General features: G+C 42.7%; 1 protein-coding gene across 3 annotated transcripts in view; it reads right to left on the bottom strand.

The window, feature by feature from the left end:
* The window catches only part of Mapk1 (mitogen-activated protein kinase 1), a 64,072-nt gene extending 51,751 nt beyond the window's left edge, over positions 1 to 12,321 (bottom strand). For all 3 annotated transcript variants that reach the window (NM_011949.3, NM_001357115.1, NM_001038663.1), the window contains exon 1: positions 11,964 to 12,321. In NM_011949.3, the coding sequence (NP_036079.1) occupies positions 11,964 to 12,076 (113 nt within the window). In that variant the 5' untranslated portion in view covers positions 12,077 to 12,321. The remainder of the gene's footprint in view (positions 1 to 11,963) is intronic.
* Between the last annotated feature and the right edge of the window lie 8,077 nt (positions 12,322 to 20,398).

Raw genomic sequence — 20,398 nt, 5'->3', positions numbered from 1 at the left:
CGCCCAAGGCCGATAGATTTCATACACAGTATCTAGCATTTGCTTAATTATTAGTCAACCAAAGAGACAAAAACTAAAGCAAGAAAGGTAGCAGAAACAGATCTACAGATGACTAATTACAGGTGATCTTTTGTGACTGATATGCTTTACAGACAAAATGATCAACTCCACCTGGGAACTGAAAAAAGATCCAATTAAGAGTAAAGGAAAGCTCGGGAGGCAGAGGCAGGTGGATTTCTTAGTTCAAAGCCAGCCTGGTCTACAGAGTGAGTTCCAGGACAGCCAGGGCTACACAAAAAAACCCTGTCTTAAAAAACCAAAGAAAAAAAAAAAAAAGAAAAAAAAGGAAAAAGAGTAGAGGAAAGGCCAGGAGGTAGTAGCACATGCCTTTGGGAGGCAACCCAGACTACAAAGTAAGTCTAGGACACCCAGGGATATTACACAAGGAAACCCTGTCTCAAAATATCAGAGTATGGAAAAGAATGCCAGGCAGTGGTAGCACATGCCTTTAATTCAGCACTTGGGAGGCAGAGGCAGCAGATTTCTGTAATTTTGAGGCCAGACAAACATATAAACAAACAAACAAACAAAAAACCAACAATAACAAGAGACAGACTCCTCTACTTGCCCTATAGCTTAGCCATTCCCTGCTCAAGAAGATAACCGAACCACTGTCTCTTCTGGCAAGCAGGCTGTAGTAGTCTGAATAGGAATGGCCTCATGTATTGATGCTTGGCCCACTGAGAGCAACACTTTTAGAAGGTTGGCTTTGTTGTTGAAAAGTATGTCACTGTGGGGGCAGGCTTTGAGGTCTCAGTTGTTCAAGCTCCACCCAGTGTGAAACACAGGCTCCTTCGGTTGTCTGCTGATCAAGATGTAAAACTCTCAGCTCTTCCAGCACTATGTCTGTCTGTATGCTGCTGTGCTTCCTGCCATGATGATAATGGACTAGACCTCTGAAACTGTTAAATGTTTCCTTTATAAGAGCTGCCTTGGGGGGTTGGAGAGATGGTTCAGCGGTTAAGATTGCTCTTTCAGAGGTCCTGAGTTTAATTCCCAGCAACCACACGGTGGCTCACAATCACCTGTAATGGGATCTGATGCCCTCTTCTGGTGTGTCTGAAGACAGCAACAGTATACTCACATATATAAAATAAATTAAAAAAAAAAAAAAAAGAGTTGTCTTGGCCAGGGTGTCTCTTCACAACAATGAAAACCTAACCAAGTCACAGGCTCTCAGGAGGCAAATCCCCACTTTGTGTGGCCATGGAACCACCACATAGACTCAGACGAGAGTGCTTACAAGCTGTGGGCTACAGGATACAATCTGTACATTCAGAGAGCTGTTCCTTCTGGGTACTGTGGAAGAGTAGTCTAGATTAGCTGTAAAAGACTCCAAAGATGTAGATGGCACTACAAATGAAGATTATTGGGGCGATGTTGTGCTGTGTGTTTTAATTTTAGGAAAGAGAAGTAAGTCTGAAAGAAATCTGGGTGACTGAGTCACACAGTCATTTGTGTAAGGTCTATTTTCCTAAATCCAGAAACAGAAGCTGAAGTTCAGGATGACATACTCAGGACATCAGGCTCACAAGGCAAGCACTTTTTCTTGCTGAGTACCCATCAGTCCCTCAAACAGTAATTTCACATGAATTTTTCTATATGTATATCATGCTTCAATAAAAGTTAAAAATAAGAGGAAAGACTAAAAAGAAAATGTAAGTTACAAAAAACTGAAGATAGTGGCCAACTCCAGAAGGGAACTGGATAAATGTGTGTGCCCATGTGGAGGCCAGAAGAAATACTCAGGCTTATAATCTTCATGATGATGATACATGTATTTAATTCATTCTTTAAACAATGTTTAGATACATTTGAGTGTTTCAAGCTCAAATTAAAATAACATCAATAAATACATTAACAAATGGTTAAAAGCATGTATATATAGTTCTTACAGAGGACTCAAGGTTTGGTTCCCACATGGTACCTCACAACCATCAACTCCAGTTTGAAATCTGATGCCTTCTTCTGACCTCAGAGGTTTCCTACCAGGCACACACATGGTATACATATATATGTGCAGGCAAAACACACACACACACACACACACACACACACACACACACACACACAAAGGAGATGGCTCAGCAGTTAAGAGCACTGGCTGCTCTTCCAGGACCTGGGTTCAATTCTTAGCACCCACCTGGCCACTCACAGTAGTCTCTAACTCCAGTTCTAGGGGATCTAATACAAAGAGATCTGGAAAGAAAATTAATTTGTGATTCTCTATCACTTTTGCTTTGTCTTTTCATTGCTTAGGTTTTATTCTTTCTTCTTTTCTTTTTGGTTTTGAGACAGTGTTTTTCTGTGTGCCAGTGGCAGTCCTGGAACTCACTCTGTAGAACAAAGCCTACCTCTGCTGGGATTAAAGGTGTGTGCCACCACCTCCTGGCAACTTAAATTTCTTTTTATCTTATCCTAACTGTGCTAACCTACAGCTCTAGAGCCCCGTTAGAGAACAGTGGGGTAGAGGGCATTCCCTACTCATTCTCCTACTCAAGAAAAGTCACTGTTGAAAGATGCCTGGGTTTTGGAAAAACAGCAAGGACAGACAAATAATTAGGACATAGTGGGCCTTTATTTAGAGAGGGGAAAACAATCCTGCAGGGGATTCTTGAGAATTGGAGCTGCCCAGCTGTCTCCTTTCAAGCTGTGGTAGTTACAGGGCAGGGAGAAGGGATGGAGGAAGAAGGTTGAACAGTTTTGGAGGGAGGGCTCTGAGATCAACAATTGCTAGGAGTGAACAAAGAATGGTGAGAAACGAGTAAAAGAATGTTATGGGGTGTGTGTGAGAGAAAGGCTTTCACTGTGTAGCTATAGGTATCCTGGAACTCACTTGTATAGACCAGTCTGGCCTGAGACCATGCTGAATTCGTACCACCTGCCTCTGCTTCCAAGAGCACCAATAGGGCCTGCCTTGATAAAAACATTGTCTTTGAAAATATTTTATTGTCAGTGAATGAATGGTACATGATTCGGACTGTCCCAAAAGATTAATTGAAAATACTATCAAAAAGGAATAGGAGATGGGCATGGTAACACATGAATTTATCCCTAGTACTGGAGGCAGAGGTAAGTGAATGTTGAGTTTGAAGCCAGCCTGGTCTATAAAGTGAAAACCTGACTCAAACAAACATAAAGGGGCCTGAAAAGATGGCTCAGCAGTTAAGAGCACTTACTCATCACCGAGAGTACCTGGGTTCCTACGCCCACATCAGACAACTCACACTGTTTTTTAACTCCAACTCCAGGAGATCCAACATCTCTGGCTTTTAGAGGCACCTGTATGCATATGTGTGGTTAAAAATAATAAAAACCCCGAAAATACTAGCAAAATGTAATCACAGGCAGAATGCCTCAAGAACATGTTTGTGTTTCTTGTTTGTTTTTTAGAAGGTGTAGGGCAATGATTCTCAACCTGGGGGTGAAGCAACTCTTTCAAGACCATTAGAAAACAAAGATATTTACATTACAACTGAAAACAGTAACAAAATTACAGTTAGAAAGAAGCAACAAAAATAAATTTATGGTTGGGATCACATGAGGAAGTGCATGAAAGGGTTGCAGTATTAGGAAGGCAGAGAACCACTGGAGTAGGGGATCAAACCAGGGGCCTCATACACACTGGGCAAAAACGCCCGATCACACTGAGCTAAATCCTCAGCTGCTCCCACAAGAGTTTTAATATAGCAGTTAGCTGTTTTTACAGTAGTGTGTTAAACATCAACTTTTCTTCTGTCCTGCTGAGATAGGGGCTTACTCTGCACACCATGCTGGTCTCTGTCCTCCACCTCTGAACTGATGAAATAGAGACTGCAGGCATGTGCCATATATGCCCTAAAGAAAAAACTTGTGGGAAAGGTCTTAACTTCTATGAATTCTTTTTAAAATCATCTGATTCAAACAATGGAATAGAAACAAAGATAATTTCACGGGGAAAATGTATAAGTTTTAGGATGGGTTTTTAGCATCGCTAGACTGAAAGCAACCTCCAAAAAAGCAAACATTTTCACATCTGCTGAAGCACAGGCCTTAGGTTTAGATCTGCTGACTTCCAGGCCAAAGTTCCTCCAGCTAGCTAGCTGTCTGCAAACTCCTCTCATTTACACAAACACCTTTCTCATAGTAACTCACCATTTTTTAAGAGAAAAGGAACTAAAAATACAGTTCTTCAAAATAATGCATATTTTAATGTGCCTTTCTTACTAACATAATATGCAACCTCCAAACTCTTTAACATTTGAATCATAACCCAATGTTAGATTCCAATCTAGTCTTGTCAATTGTGCCAAATCAGAATTGAGTACTACATATTATCTACATATAATGTAGACTCCTTCAGTATGAAACTATTCTGTAGCTTTTTCTTTTAAAAAATTATTTTTTAAAGGCATGAGCATGTATATGGCGCGTGTATATATATATATATATATATATATATATATATATATATAATTTTTTTCCCAGAGGACAATCTGCAGGAGCTGGCTCTCAGAGATCCAAGTCAGATTAGTTAGGATTCTGCCTGCTAAGCCACCTTACCACCCAAATTGCTTGTTAGGTAATTGCTTTGTCACAGTACAACAGGTATTCACACTCAATACTTCCCTGGCACTCTTACACTCCTCACAAAATATGAATGTTGGGTAATTTCCCACAGCTGCATGTAATTAATTGGACAAAAATCTATGCTATTCTTACTGCACTGAAGCGACACTATAAACTAGAGAAATGCTGGAATGAACACTGCAGCCAAGCAGAAAGAACACTAACCTTAGAAAACATGGTCAAGAGTGTCTCTTGAGGACTCTAGGGATGTGCCTCAGCAAGCAGAATGCTAGCCAAACACACAAGCATAAGGACCTGAATTCAGGTCCTCAGAACCACATAAAAAGTCAGGTGTAACCGTGAATACCTGTAACCCTAGCGCTTAGAAGGTGGACACCAACTGACAACCAAGTATTCAGATACAAGAGTCTACAGAGGACATTTTCATTCAAACCACCACAGGGACCCTGGAGAGAATAATCTAGTCTGTGGACTTTTTAATGCATTTAAAGCAACAGAACCCTTGCCTTATGTTGCTGGTCCTAATAATCATGTGTGAAGGTTAATAGATGACTGAAAGGAAAACAAAAAGGTGGGAGAGAAGGAAAGACCAAAGTGCTGATGCTTCAAAAAGGAGGACTGTCATCCGTAAGGTTTTGTTCATAAGGTTTCCCGTACGTGAAGGCTCTGTCGGCCCTTGGAAAGGTGACAGTTTGAAAACCCCAGACAGAACACAATCCTTTCAATTTTCTTTGTCAACAAGGAACCTTTCACTTTGTTGTTTGTAACTTTCTCTAGTGGTTCTGCTCACATTCCATAAAGCCTCACGTCAGAACCCTCCTTGCATCTTTCTCCTCACACAGAGTGGGCCATTTCAAAGGTCAGGCTGTCAGTCTTTACTAGTGGAACATTCCAAAGTGAAAAGGAATAAAAGCAAAGGCACACAGACCATTCTAAGGTTGCACAGCAAGTAGTATTCGGGGAAAGAAATGTTTTCAAATACTTATTTCTGTATCTGTGTGAGGACACAAATGTGGAGGTCAGAGGACCTCAAGGGCTGACTGGTCCTGGCCCTCCACCTTATTTCAATCAAGGTCTTTTGTTTGTCATTTGCTGGATACTCCAGGCTAGCTAGCCCATGAGCTTCCAAGGTAATCTTTTGTCCCCACCTCCTAACTTGATGTTCAGGGGTGCTATAATTCCAAACACATGCTACCATGAATTTTTACACAGCTTTTACATGGATTCCAAAGGTCTCAATTCACATTAGCGTTACCAAATTTGCAAGAAACTTTTACCCTTTACCCACCAGCCATCTTCTCAGCCTTCAACTGTCTTTAGGGGTTTTTTGTTTCTTGTTTGTTTTTCTTATATTGTTTTTATTGTCTCTTTTTTTCCCTCAATTGTTTTTTGAGACAAGGTCTCAGTATGTAGACAAAGCTAGGCCTTGAACTCAGAGACCTGCCTGCCTCTGCCTCCCAGTGCTTGATTAAAGGATAGTTTACCCTGCTCAGCTTCAACTCTTTTTAATTAATAAGTACATATGGTTGCCTGGGAAATCCGGATGCTTTTCACAAGAACCTTCATAATACCTGAGAACTGAAAATAATCATGTAACAATCATGCCAAGCAAATTCATGTAACAGGGTAAGTTACAGCTAACTACCTCGTTGTCAGAAACACTACATTTCTGATGTTTTTGTGAGCAGCCTCCTCATGCTTTTTAGGCTCTAAATACAATCTCTGACTTGTTAGTTTAGCAACTATGTCTGAGTTTCTGATTTCTAATCTGGGTGTGGTGGCATACCCTATTATCCCAGCATTTGTGCCTGAGTCACACAGTGGGTCAATGGCCAGCTTGAGCTGCTAGACCCTTTCTCAAAACACACAAAACACAAGTAAAGGCAGGAGCAGACAGAGCAGGCAAACCCACACATTCTCTAACTGTGAAAACAGGGCCATCCCTCGATTCTCTAGTCTTCTATAATACCACGTCCAATCTCCCGGCTGTCATAACCACAGCCTCTCCCCCGAAAGTGTCCTTTACTCTAGCAATCCCATCTGTGGTTTTCCTGACCACATGTGCTGTTTTCATGGTCCCGTGCCTTTGCATGTATTATTTCTCTCTGCCTCAAAACCACTTTTAAAGGTAAAATACTCATACTTTAATAATGAGCTTAAACATCCACAAGGCCTTATAAAGACAGTCTTCTATCACCCAGCATTGTTCCTGTACAGCACTGGCAGTCTGTGTTTTTGCCTAAGTATATCCTATTCAGACAAAGTCACCACCATGCAAGAACCAAGTAAATTCTGTGCGTGAGAAGCTCTTTCTGAGCAAATGACTTTATAGGAAGAGTTGCTCTTTTGTTTGTTTGGTTTTTCGAGACAGGGTTTCTCTGTGTAGCCCTGGCTGTCCTGGAACTCTGTAGACCAGGCTGGCCTCGAACTTAGAAATCCGCCTGCCTCTGCCTCCCGAGCGCTGAGAATTAAAGGTGTGCGCCACCACGCCTGGTGGTTTATATGAAGAGTTTTAAGGAAGGCAAAAATGAGATGCAAGAGAACATAATGTTTTGTAACTTAAGCTGTCATTTCTCACCTTCACCTTCCCTCCCTGCTTGTTTTCAACACTGGAGATGAGCCCCAGAGAGTGCTAAGAAAGCACCACACTGAGCTACGCAGTGCCCCCACCTCAACTCTAAAGTCTTGTGAATGGCACTTACAGATCAGACAGGATAGGTTCCCTCACACGTACCAGGCCCAAGCCCTCTTCCACGGAGTTATACTCCTGGTACTGTCATGTCCTGCTGACTCACACTTCTAACCATGTCCTAGAGTAAGCCACCTAAATGCTCTCAATCACGTCCCGGGAAAGAACAAAAGAAAAGCTAGTCAGTTTTGCAGTAGCTTGAGGGTTAGATGATGCATACTTCTTAAAGTGCAAAGTAAGTGACACAGATATGAATGCTTCAATCACAAAATCTTAAAAGCATGGAATACTGCACTATCAGGGAAAAAGAACATAATAGAATCTGACAGGAATCATCTTTTTATTAAGAGTGAAGAATATAGGGGGCTGGTGAGATGGCTCAGCAGGTAAGAGCACCCGACTGCTCTTCCAAAGGTCCAGAGTTCAAATCCCAGCAACCACATGGTGGCTCACAACCATCCGTAACGAGATCTAGCGCCCTCTTCTGGAGTGTCTGAAGACAGCTACAGTGTACTTACATAGAATAAATAAATAAATCTTTAAAAAAAAAAAAAAAAAAAAGAGTGAAGAATATAATAGCTTGTCTTCAACTACATGCTCTTGCTCCCTGTAGTAACCTTTTAATGACTACCAGGTCCTTGAGTTCCTGAGTTCCTGTGACAATATCAAGTCTTGGTTTCCTGGTTCCCTTCCGCACAGTTCCTGGCCTCCCCATACCTACAGGCAGATACCCTATACCCTTTACTTCTCAGAGTGCCTCTCACCCCTTCCAATAGCCTGACCTTAAATCTCCCAACCCCTCCGTCACATTCAGAAACACAGTATTTCAAAATGAGATTCATCCAGGGCTGGAGGGATAGCTCAGGGTTTGAGGGTGCTTGCTGTTCTTGCAGAGAACTCCAGCTCAGTTTCCAGTACCAGCATCAAGTGACTCACAAATGCTTGTGGCCTTCAAGGACAGTCAGAAAGACACACACACACACACACACACACACACACACACACAAAAATACACTACTGGTTTTTTAAAGACCTTCTTTAAAACAGTTATCTTAGTAGACAACCTAGCACACAACTCCATTTCTTTGTTCTGACGTTTGCCATTCTTCTACACATCTCAGCAGTTCTCAGGTTTCTCTTCTTTGCCAGTGATGCTTTTATTCCTCCTGTTCTGTCATGGCTCTTAACCATACTGGGGATCATGAACCCTTCTGAAAAAAAATCTCCTAACTATTATACCAAAAAGATGTTGAACATGCACTTTACAATTTTAAGAAACCAGTGCCTCAAATAACAATCTGTACTCCTCCACCCAAGATTTTAACTGTTACCCACTATATAGAAAGGCTTCTTTCTTTCTTTAAGATTTTCTTTTTTGTATGTTTTACCTGCTTATGTTTGTGCATTCATGTGCCTGTGGAGCCAGAGGATGTCAGATTTCCTGGAACCAGGGTTAAGGGCAGTTGCAAGCTACCACTGAACCCAAGCCATCTGCAAGAACAAATGCTCTTAATGCTGAGCCACCTCTCCAGCCTCTGCTACAAACACCACAAACTGACAGAGCCATCTCTCTCTCCATGGTAAACCCACTCTGCCTTCAGTATCCCCTCTCTTGGATTATGGCACCAGTCCTACACCTTCTCATTTTAGCTCAGCAATCTTCAAACCTAAACCCACCTTTCTTGGCTTCTCACCTTATAACTAACCTTGTCTTCATTCTATCTCTTGTGACTTTCCACAAGACCTCTTATGACTGGTTCTGTTTGCTCAAGATTCCTCATCTCCACTGGAAATGAATTACTGCACCTTGAGATGGCTACAACGGCCTGATTGCTGTATCACCACCATACTTAAAATTTGCCTATGACTCTCAAATACATCAATGCGTTCTTTCCCACCGACTTTTCTTATGGAGTCCTCTACAGTGTTTTACCTCAATACTTTTCTAAGATTAGACTCAACAGCTCAAGCTGTTACCTGTTCCTATTATCTGTCTATCAAAATCACACCCACATTTAAATGCCCAACTCAAAACTCAGTCTTCTTTTAAAAACATTTTAATTTTAATTATGTGTACTCACATACACCCATATATGTGCATACACACAGAGACACCCATAAGAGGTCGGAGGCATCAAGATTACTTGGAGTTACTGGCTATTAGGAACTGAATTTTGGTTGGAGCTCTCAACTGCTGAGCTATATCTATCCTGCACCCCACCCCCACATTTTATCTTTTTGTCTTCTACATAATGACTAGGAAGGGAACTTGAACAGATAGGCACTATTCCCGGAGAACTGTTTTAGGGAAATCTTGCTAAAGAACAGCTTAAAATCCCTTAAATAATCTTTTTAAAAGAGTTATTCTTAAATTCAGTTTTTAGTGTGTGTCCCCTAGTGAGTTTTCTATGCACCACGTGAGTGTAGATGCCCTTGGAAGCCAGGGGTTGGGTAGGAGTGTCATCTAATGTAGATGCAGGAATCTGAGCTTAGGTCCTGCAAAAGCAGCAGATGATATTCAACCACTATGCCATCTCTCCAACTTTTTAAAGATCACAACTATTCAAGTAGATACTTAAGAAGCTGCCATAAACTCAACATTGATGAGATGCTAATGACATACAATTAAGACTATTAAATAAATACTAAGATACCTAAGATATGTTATCAATCTGGAGATAAAAGGCTGATGTTAGGATTTAAATTCCAATTACATCTGCATTTTTCTTAAAATTAAAATTTGTAGGTGCCAGGTGGAAGGCAGAGGCAGGTGCCAGCCTAGTCTAAAAACTGAGTTCCAGGACAGCCAGGGCAACAACACAGAGAAACCCTGTCTTAAAAAAATGAATTAACTTTATTTTATGCATATGAATGTTTCGCTTGAATGCATCTCTATGAGAACATCTCATCTTCTGGAACTGTAATTACAGACAGTTGTGAACTGCCATGGGAATTGAACCCAGATCAGCCAGTGCTCTTAAATGCCGACTCATCTCTCCAGCCCCTAAAATTTGAATTTTAAAAAGAATTCTGCACAGCAAGTGGAAACTTCAAAGGTGAATAGCAACAGGATCTAAATAATCCATCTTCTCAGGGTGGTGGGGAATGTGTGAGTTCAACTGACAGATCCTAATTTTTTTTTGTCCCTACTTAAAATAATCCCCCCTTAAATAAATGAGCCTATAGTGGGTAATCATGAGTGTCAATAATAAGTGTTACTGGCATATTTACCAGCAGGTACAGGGTAGTAATACATGCAAGACAAATGTGATATGGAAAGTACTTTTTCTCCATTCCTCTTTTGACTTGCAGGTCCAGTTCACTTTTATCTTCGTAATTGTATACTATGAGACATTTTGCTCATAAAAATATAACTATTCATGAGTCTTTTCTTTAAAAAAAAAAAAAAAGAACGTTAATTATTCTATCTTGTTAGCACACTTGGTGAAAACACACCTTTTCTGGCATTTCTAAAATTATGACTATTCAAATTTTAATGCATTTCTGAATAGACTTGTTCATCAGGAAAATATGCCGAAGTCCTGAGATTATTAAATCAAGGAGAGGCCTGTGCAATAGCTCAAGAGCTGAAGCATTTAAAACAGGATCTTTCTACAGCAAAGCTTGATTCTAGTTCTTCGCCCTGTAAAAGGACTTCCTTTCAATACCTTATCTGAAAAAGGCTGTCTTCTCTTTCCTCAAGATAGCTAAGTTAAATTAAACTATCTCAGAGACCTTCGATAAATGAACTTGTTTTAGTTAAAACAATACACTTCAACATTCCACATGCAGGAAATCCTGCAAGTGATCGTGCAAAAACTATTCTTGAACACTGAAACGTTATGGGGAAACGATCACAGTAATCGGGCTAAAACATATGGATACATTCACACTGTTAAGAGAGTACTCTTGAGGGTAACGACGGGATAATTTAAAGTCAAATTAGGACTAACTCCAAATACTTCTTAATAATTCTAGAGTGATGCTGGCTTATCCTTTCTGAAACACAATCGGTATATTTAAATCCATTTTGAAACTTCAAGATTTCAATATGTCCACAACCAACGCTGTGTCATTAACGGTTAAGCCCGAGGCAGAAAGCATCATTAGCGCTACTTAAGATATTTTGTGAATGCTGTTCACGTACACAGAAGAGAAGAAAAATATTTTGGTGCTCAGCACACAAGCCTATTATTCCGTCTTGCAAAACCATGGCCGCCGCCACCACGGACAAGCATCTAATACAATTCCTGGCTTTAATCTAATGTCAAGAGGCGGTGGCTATAATGCTATAAATTAGGAGACACAGTGTACTTCCGTTCCCGTCCCGAGGGAGAAGCCTCGAAAGTACGCGCTTTAAGACCAAGCCCCGGAGTCTTCGAGTCCTGGCCTCAATCGGGGTTGCCCCTCCAACCGCAAACGAGAAGCAGCAGAGGAAGACGAGGAGCAACACCTAAGCCTCGACCGGCTCCAGGACCCCGCCCCAGGGCTCCAGGAGTGAAGGCCAAGAAGCCAGGGGTCCGGGGCGCCGCAGAACGCGAGGCCAAGGCGCGGGAAGGGCCGTGGGTGCGTCCAGATCAGCCACAGGCAGGGGGCACAGGGTGACCGCGTGAGGCCGGGCCTGAAATCCAGCGCGGATACTCACCAAACCATGCCGTAGGCGCCTTCTCCGATGTACGAGAGGTTGGTGTAGCGCGGCCCTACGTCGAACACCTGCCCGCGGACCATCTCCGGGCCCGCCGCCGCCGCCGCCGCCATGTTGGCTGCACAGCCGCCGCCGCCGCCGCCGCCGCCGCGTTCGGTTCGACGCTTCGCGGCTGCCGCTCGACTTATGCTGCGCTTCCCGCAGGAACCGCGCTGCCGCCCGTGTAGCCGCCCCCGCCGGCGATCGGGAACGAGGAAGGAGGACAACACAGAGGAGAGAATTAACCGCCGGTAGAACCACTGCCAGCCTTCCTGCCTGACGGGCGGGCTACGAGTGGGAGGAGGGAAGGGTTCGCGTCGAAGGGCGCTAGGGCGGAGTCAAGGGCGTGCGTGTTGATTGGCTTCTCTTGGTAGAGAGGGCGGAGTCTCGCGGGTCGGCGGAAGCAGCGAGGTGAGGCAGGAGCACTGCGGCTGCGGGGGAGGGACGTCATGTGCGCTCGGAGACCCAAGCGCTGGGTAGCTCTAGAGAGCTAGGTTGGAATTTAGGCATAAGGACCCCACAGAGTCCCACCCACTGTCCTGGTGCTGTGCCTGGTCCAGAACGAACTCACACGGGACCAGGGACTTGGCTTGAGACCAGAGGACTCACTGCACACCAACCACGGGACCCCTGAGACAGACCTCTAAGAATACGTGGCCCACATTGTGCACTCTGATGAACTTAGACCATCAGAGTGGGACAGAAACCAAAAAGCATAACCCAGACCCAGAAAAAAACTTTCACCCTGTAATGAGCATAATTTTAAAAAATGCCTTTTAGACATATAAAACTAGATTAAGCAGGAATCCCACAGCATCCAAGGCTGCTCCTGATCCAGAGCTCAGTGACATCACTCACGCAAGATAACCAGATACAGTCCTAGAACCCCATGATGCCCACTGGACAGAATATAAGCAGAGACCAAAAGCAGTGATTTGCTCTACACATCTGGAGAGATACACCTTGATCTGCTCTGTGGCTAGAGAATCCACTCCCCCCCCCCCCCCCCCCCCCCCGCCAGGGTCCTGATCCTCAAATCAGAAACCTGATCTGAAGCTAAGATAGGTGACACAGGTGACCTTGGGGAGACAGGCTTAGGACTGTAAGAAATTTAGACTGTAAACCTTGCATGATGACCTTCAGCATAATAAAATATAACTTTTGTTATACTAACTACATATATCTACCTTCTTGCCCGTGACACACACCTAACAGTGTGAGACATAAGTAAGCAGAAACCAAAACACAAGACATTGAATCCCCTAATTAGAGGTTTGTTCAAGAAGATTTGCTGAATATCTACGGCACTGGAGCCAGCCATGCTTCCAGAGTGAAAAGACAGACAAAATACAATATTTGCACTTAAGTGTTGTGAAGAAATAAAAAGCCAAGGGAAAGTATAGAGAGCTGTGGGTAGGGACACTGGAAAAAGACATAGAAATTTGGGGACTCGGGTCCAGGTGTTGTGCAACAGTTTCCTGAAGGACTGAAACATTCTATGAACTTGAAACATTCTAACTTGAGGGGAAGCTTCTGAAATAGTAAACTAAAAACTAAAAGCAGCAAGGCGGCATGGTGCCTCACACCTTGATTCCCACCACTTGTGAGGCAGTGGCAGGCAGATCGCTTATGAATTGGAAGCCAGCCTGGTCTACAGAGTGAGTTCCAGGATAGCCAAGAATATGCAGAGAAACCCTGTCTCAAAAAAACAAAACCAATCAAAAAACTCAAAGGAGTTTCAGGAAGTCCTTAAAACTGACCAGATTCACTAGGCCCCTCCCACCAGAGTAAGCAATAAAAGCTGAGAGTCCCTCTGAGATGGAGCTCAGGTGAGCTGCAAAGACTCTTGAGACCAGCTACCTGGAAGAGGCAAAACCCTGCCTGCTGCCTGGTAATGGTTTAGACAAACTTATGCACTCGGAAGGACACTCTTCAACTTCAGCAGCATCCACACTTTGGTCTGTTGTGAGCTCCTGTTTGTAGTGAGGAAACCTGTGTTGTGTCTCCCCAGGAAAAGTTTTGTCACAGATGGGTATACTGAAACACAGCATAGTTAGAATGGCTAAAACATCTGAACAAGATTTAGAAAAAAAAAACCAACCAACCAAACAAAAAAACTTGATGTCATGGGTCCGAACCAGTCACAAACACCACTAAACTGAAGGATGAAATTGGAATCTTAAAGTTGGTGGATGCCCAGACAAAGCAGAGCTAATGAGATTATAAGTGACTACCACTGTCTCCTGAGCCATCCCTGGAAGCAGACTCCTGTGTGGCCAACATGGAGATCTAACTTAGAGACATCAAGTCTGGCCTTCTAGACATCAATAAAGATTAACTAGGCAATCTCAAAGATAAAAAAGTAAATCTTTAATAATAAAGGGAAGAACTGGGGTGTTCCTCAGTGGAGGAATGCATACTAAGCATATGGCAAGTTTTTGATTCTTTAATCCTTCAAAATGTTTTAGTCCATTCAGCAGAATCTATTTCAGAAGAAACCTAATACCATGGCTCTATTAAAATGTATTTTTTAAAGACCAGGATAGATGGATAGTATCATGAAATAAAAACCCCACGAATTAACATAAAATTAGCAGCTGAAACAGTAAACATCTGATGACACAGAAGAACAAGTCAGCAGTATAAAAGGTAGATATTAGGAAAGTTTGCAAAATCATTAAAACCGCTAAAAAAGAAAACAATCTAGGATAGTATTGCATGCTTTTAATCACAGCATTTGCTCAGACAGGGCTCCATACTAAGACCTGTCTTTAAAAGCAAGAAAGAAAATAATTGAGATAATTGTAGGAATTCAAACTATATATATCCAAAAATAAAACTGAGGCAATTGGGCTGGAGAGATGGCTCAGCGGTTAAGAGCACTGACTGCTCTTCTGATGGTCCTGAGTTCAAGTCCCAGCAACCACATGGTGGCCCACAACCATCCATAATGAGATCTGACGCCCTCTTCTGATGCATCTGAAGACAGCTACAGTGTACTTAGATATAATAATAAATAAATCTTTAAAAAAAAAAACTGAGGCAATCAATTAGAAACAATAATCAAAATGGAAGAAAACTTTCCTCAGACATACAAGTAGAAAATTCAATGGGTTCTCGGGGTTCCAGAAAATTAATAAGCAGAGGTCAACTTGTGTTAGTTACTTATCCTGTTTCAGTGTTTAAATGCCCTGACAAAAGCAATTTAAAGGAGAAAGGGTTTATTTTGAATCCCAGTTTGAGAATACGGTCCATCCCGGTTAGAAAGCCTGGCTCAGGACTTGAGGTGGCTGCTTACATAAGCAGGAATCAGAGAGTGGTATATGCTAATACTCAGCTTTTAATAACCCCCTGTTTAATATAGCCTAGTACTTCAGCCCAGATCAGTGCTCTCCATAGTTAAGGTGAGTCTTCCAACTTCCATTAACATAATCTGAATAATTTCTCACCAGCACGCCCAAAGTCTGTCTCCTAGGAGATTCTAGATTCTGTCAGATTGACAGTATTAACCATCACACAACTTTAAGACAGAATCTGGGTGGGTGGACACATTTTTAACGTAGATTTACTTATCTTTATCTATGTGTATAAATGTTTTGCCTGCTGATGGTAGAGGCCAGAAGAGGGTGTTGGAACTGGAGTTAGAGACTGTTGCAAGCTGCTGCTGGGCGCTGAGAACTGAACCTGGGTTCATTGCAAGAACAGCAAGGGCTCTTACCTGCTGAGCCATCTCTTCAGCTGCCAAAAGTTGCTACATTTTAGAGATAAAGAACAAACTAATGAGCTGGGCAGTGGTGGCACATGCCTTTAATCCCAGCACTTGGGAAGCAGAGGTAGGCAGATTTCTGAGTTCGAGGCCAGCCTGGTCTACAGAGTGAGTTCCAGAACAGCCAGGGCTATACAGAGAAACACTGTCTCACAAAAAGCAAAAATCAAACAAACAAACAAAAAAAAACCCCAAAAAACCAAGCTAATGATATTTTAGCAGAAGATAAAGTTACTTATTTAAAAAGCTAAAAACTAGCACCAGAGAGAGACATCAGTAGTCAGAGGGGACACTCAGAAGGTAGAGGTGATGGGTCAGAAGTTCGAGGTCATTCTTGGCTACAAAACAATTTGAGGCCAGCCTGAGCTACAGGAGTACAGGAGACTGGCCCCTGTTTCAGAAAAGAAAAAGAGAAAGAAAGAAACAAAGAAGAGAAGAAAAGAAAAAGAAAGAGAGAGAGAAAGAGAAAAAACCTAAATATTGACCCTCAGATTTCATGATAATAATTTGTGTAGTAATTAAATGCTAAAGGAAAATAAAACACGCCTGGCAGCTGTTGGAAGGTCTGATTGTGACTCTTGGTATCATTTCATTCACCCTAATGTCTTAATTCCTCCTAGATCTCTGTTGCTCTGAATAACTAACTCTCTCTCTCTCTCTCTCTCTCTCTCTCTCTCTCTCTCTCTCTCTCCCTCCCTCCCTTTGGTGCCCCACCTCCCACATCCCCCCAGGCAGGGCGTCTCTGGAACTCACTCTGTAGACTGGCCTCAGGGCTCTGCCTGCTTCTGCCTCCTGAGTGCTGGGATTAAAGATGCATGTGCAACCATGCCTGGCTTTGAACAACTTTTTGTTTTTGTGCTTGTTTCTTTACTGCATGGTGGGGTGGTGGAGGTGGAGGGCAGGGCATGCTGAAACAGCACAGCTGTGGAAGTCAGTGATGAATTATGTGTCTTCTACCGTGTGAGCTCTGGTAACCACACTCAGATCATCTGGTTTTGTGGCAAGCACCTTTATCTTCTGAGGCATCTCACTGGCCCAAGAATAACTCTTCTTGAGTCCCAGGTCAGCATATCTACAGTACACCGAGCACTGCTATGTGATCTCCCAAATTTACATTAAATATATATGTATATGTGTATATATATATATATATATATATATCCAAACTACCAGCAGCTAATTGAGAAGACCTTTGTTTCAATTTCCTCAGACTTATGAAGGGTTGCGATAATACCCACCTCATAAATATGTCCTACAGAGTAAATAAAATAACACACAAAGAGCCCAGTGCAGAGTATATTATGTACCCAATAAATGTTATCTTATTACTATCTACTCCACCCAAACCTGTTCCTCATCTTGTATCTAGTGGATAGTGTTACTGTCACATAGGTACAAAGTGGAAATGTGGCTACCATAGTACCTTTTAAGCTAGGTGTTGCTTTGTGGTGGAAGGTTTATTCACTATATAATTTACTTCACTTCTGAATGTAAGTACCACCACCTATTCAGTCACAAATTCCCACAAAGTTTAATGTATATGAATTATTCAAGGTTTCTTTTGGTTCCTTTACATGTTTGAGGTGTATGAATGTATGTGCATGTGTGTGTGTATAAACACACTTATCTGTGTCTGTACATGTGGAGGCCAGAGGTTAACCTCAGGTGTTTTCCACTTTCGCTCTCTGCTTTAGTTTTGGAAACAGCATTGCCCACTGAAACTTCCCATTTCTGCTAAGCGGGCTAGCCTTTGAACTTCCAGGATCTGTCTGGCCCAGGATCTGCCCAACACGGTGGGTGGGGCATGGGGGAGGCACACATGCACACTGCTGGGCCAGGCTTTTCTGAGGATGCTGGGGATCTGAACTCAGATTGTCCTGCTTTTGTAGCAAGCACTTTACTGACTGAGCCCTCTCCCCAGGCCTAATATTTCTTTAATATATTTTTGTTACTCAAAAATGTGGTCTCCAGACTTAGCAGCAGCAGCAGCAGCATTTCTGAGGGTGTTGGAAATGTAGCATCTCAGGCCCCATCTCTAACCTCCTAAATCCAGATCTGCCTTTGAACAAGACCTCCAGGTTATTAGTATACTTGTAAAGTTTGAGGAGCAAAGATTTTGTGTAGCCACCGGGTTGGTGAAAGCCCGTTGACTCATCTCACTGAGTCTACACACTGTCTGACTTCTTCCAACAGTTGTTTCTCCTGCTCCTGGGATTGATCAGTCTATAAGAGATTTGGTCCTATTCATCCCCTGACTTCCAACTTCCCTTTTTCTTTTTGCTCCTGGGGATTGAACCCTGTGCCTTATGATCCTTCCACACTTCCCAGATAATCAGGAGTTTTGGCTGGACCTTTGAACTCATATCAATATAGCAAGGAGCCAGGCACATACTATGGCGCTGAAACAGATTAATAAGGTATGATATACCACATAAATGATTTAAAAGCTCTGAAGGAGCAATAATAGCTAAGTGTGAACACTGACTCACAAAACACTTCAGTCAGGGGCTCAGTGGTTAAGAGTACGTGATGCTCTTCAAAAGACCCAGGTTCAGTACTCAGCACCCACATGATAGCTCACAACAGGATCTATCATCCTCTTCTGGTCTCTGTTGGAACTACACATATGTGAAATGTCTGGGCAAAACACCTATATACATAGAATAAAACTTAAAATTAAACAAACAAACAAACAAACAAACAAACAAACTAAAACCAGACTTGTAACTCTGAGCAAATTTTCTATGCTCCAGAAAGGAGCATAGTGGAAACAGATCTTAAATTTCTAAATATTTTTTGAGGATTTAATGGGTTAGTATGTTGTAGTGAGAATTTTGGTTTCTTAAAAAAAAAACAGTTATGTTATGTGAATATGTTTTTGTTTTAATCCTAGATGTGGGATATGGGCTGCTTTAGATTGTCCATAGCCTCTAACTATGATTTGTCTCATGCTCTGGTAGGGGTGTGATTCTGGGTACTCTTGAGAAGGTATAAAAATGCCAAAGCCCTGAGAAGCTGGGGTGGCTGCTGCTCCCCTGCTCCCCCTCCTTCTCCTCTGTGTAGCCCTGGCTGTCCTGGAACTCACTTTGTAGACCAGGCTGGCCTCGAACTCAGAAATCCGCCTGCGCCTGCCTCCCGAGTGCTGGGATTAAAGGTGTGTGCAACCATGCCCGGCTATTTGTCTGTTTTCTATTTGCTCTTATCTGATGTCCCCAGTACAAGATTAGTGCCACAGTCTCTGACCCACAGAGACAAGAAGGACATGGACACCAAGTCAGGTTCATGCAGCAGCTTCTTCTTTACTTGCAGCTTTACTTACAACTTCTACTTAGGGCAAGGGCTATACTCACATAGTAGCAGCAGCTGACTTCATCTTGCTCCACACCACCTCATCCAATCAGAATCACACACGCTCCAAGCACGAGCTCAGGTCGGTCACAGATAGGCTGACAGATCTGGATCACGAGGAATAGTCTAACTTGGCAGGCAGCTTATGCATGCAGTTTCACTGTGCATGTTCGGGCAAGGCAGTAAACATGTGGGGTTCATGGGGCCTGGCAATGGGCCAGGGCGCCATCTTGGCCCATGCGGCCGCACCTGCTTCCTGAATCTCCCCCTTTTTGTTTTATTAGTAGCTCTGGGATCAGCATCTGTCTTAGGTTGCCCCCACTGTGCCACATCCTTACCCGTCATGGGAGTGACGAACTCACTTTTGCCATCCTGTCTTGGGTTGGTATGCGCACATGAGGATCTTACCCGTCATTGATTACTGATCCAGCATGTTGAGCCAACATTGGGGGGATGTTCCTGCTTCCAAGGCTGCCATAGCCTGCACTAAGGCTCGTTTATCAGCCCTGTGCCACCTTCGCATACCTGCCATCCACCAAAGCATTCCTCCACACACAACAGCCAGCAGGAACGCCTAAAAGGCCATCCCTCCCCAATTAGCAATTAGCATGTCTGTATTCCTAACTAGTATTTTATTAACATATTTATCATTATACTACTTTAAGCTCTAGCAATTAAGCTTAAATTTTATCCATTCAAATTCAAATTTGATCAATTAAAAAATGTTAGGAAACAATGGCTAGCTGTCATACTGGCCTGCCTAGCACAGCTGTCTCCTTTTCCCGGTAGTACTCCATTTTCTTTGGATAACCATTACACTGTGGAATTCTAAAACTGTGTTACAAAGTCATAATTTAAGCCATCAGTCCATGTCATTTTTGTTATAAATGGAATGAAAGATAGCCTAGGACACACTAACCAAGTTCTCATTACAAAAGAGTATTTGCTCCAGAGGAACAAAGGGTAGAGTAAGAGACAACAACAGGACAAGGAGGAAAAGGGGAAGGGATATTAACCCCAAGGGACAAATAACTGCCTCTGGGTAGAGAGGAGACAGACGCATAGGCAAATGGGAGCTTACAAAGGGAAAGGGGAAACCCTGCGCTAGGTTAAGGTGTTTAATTTTAATTGGGCATATTAATTAGGTGAACCAAAGGGGCTTTTGATTGATAGATGTCAATGCTTTGACAGCTGAACTTTGGTGGTCAGCTTCAGGAGGCAGTGGCCAAATAAGTACCTTTAGGGATGTAACTTAATGGTTTTTAACAAGGGAGATGTAAAG

Source organism: Mus musculus, chromosome 16, assembly GCF_000001635.26.
Source record: "Mus musculus strain C57BL/6J chromosome 16, GRCm38.p6 C57BL/6J".
Classification (NCBI taxonomy): Eukaryota; Metazoa; Chordata; class Mammalia; order Rodentia; family Muridae; genus Mus; species Mus musculus.
The sequence above is the reverse complement of the archived record's forward strand: the minus strand, read 5'-3'. Positions and strand labels throughout refer to the sequence as shown.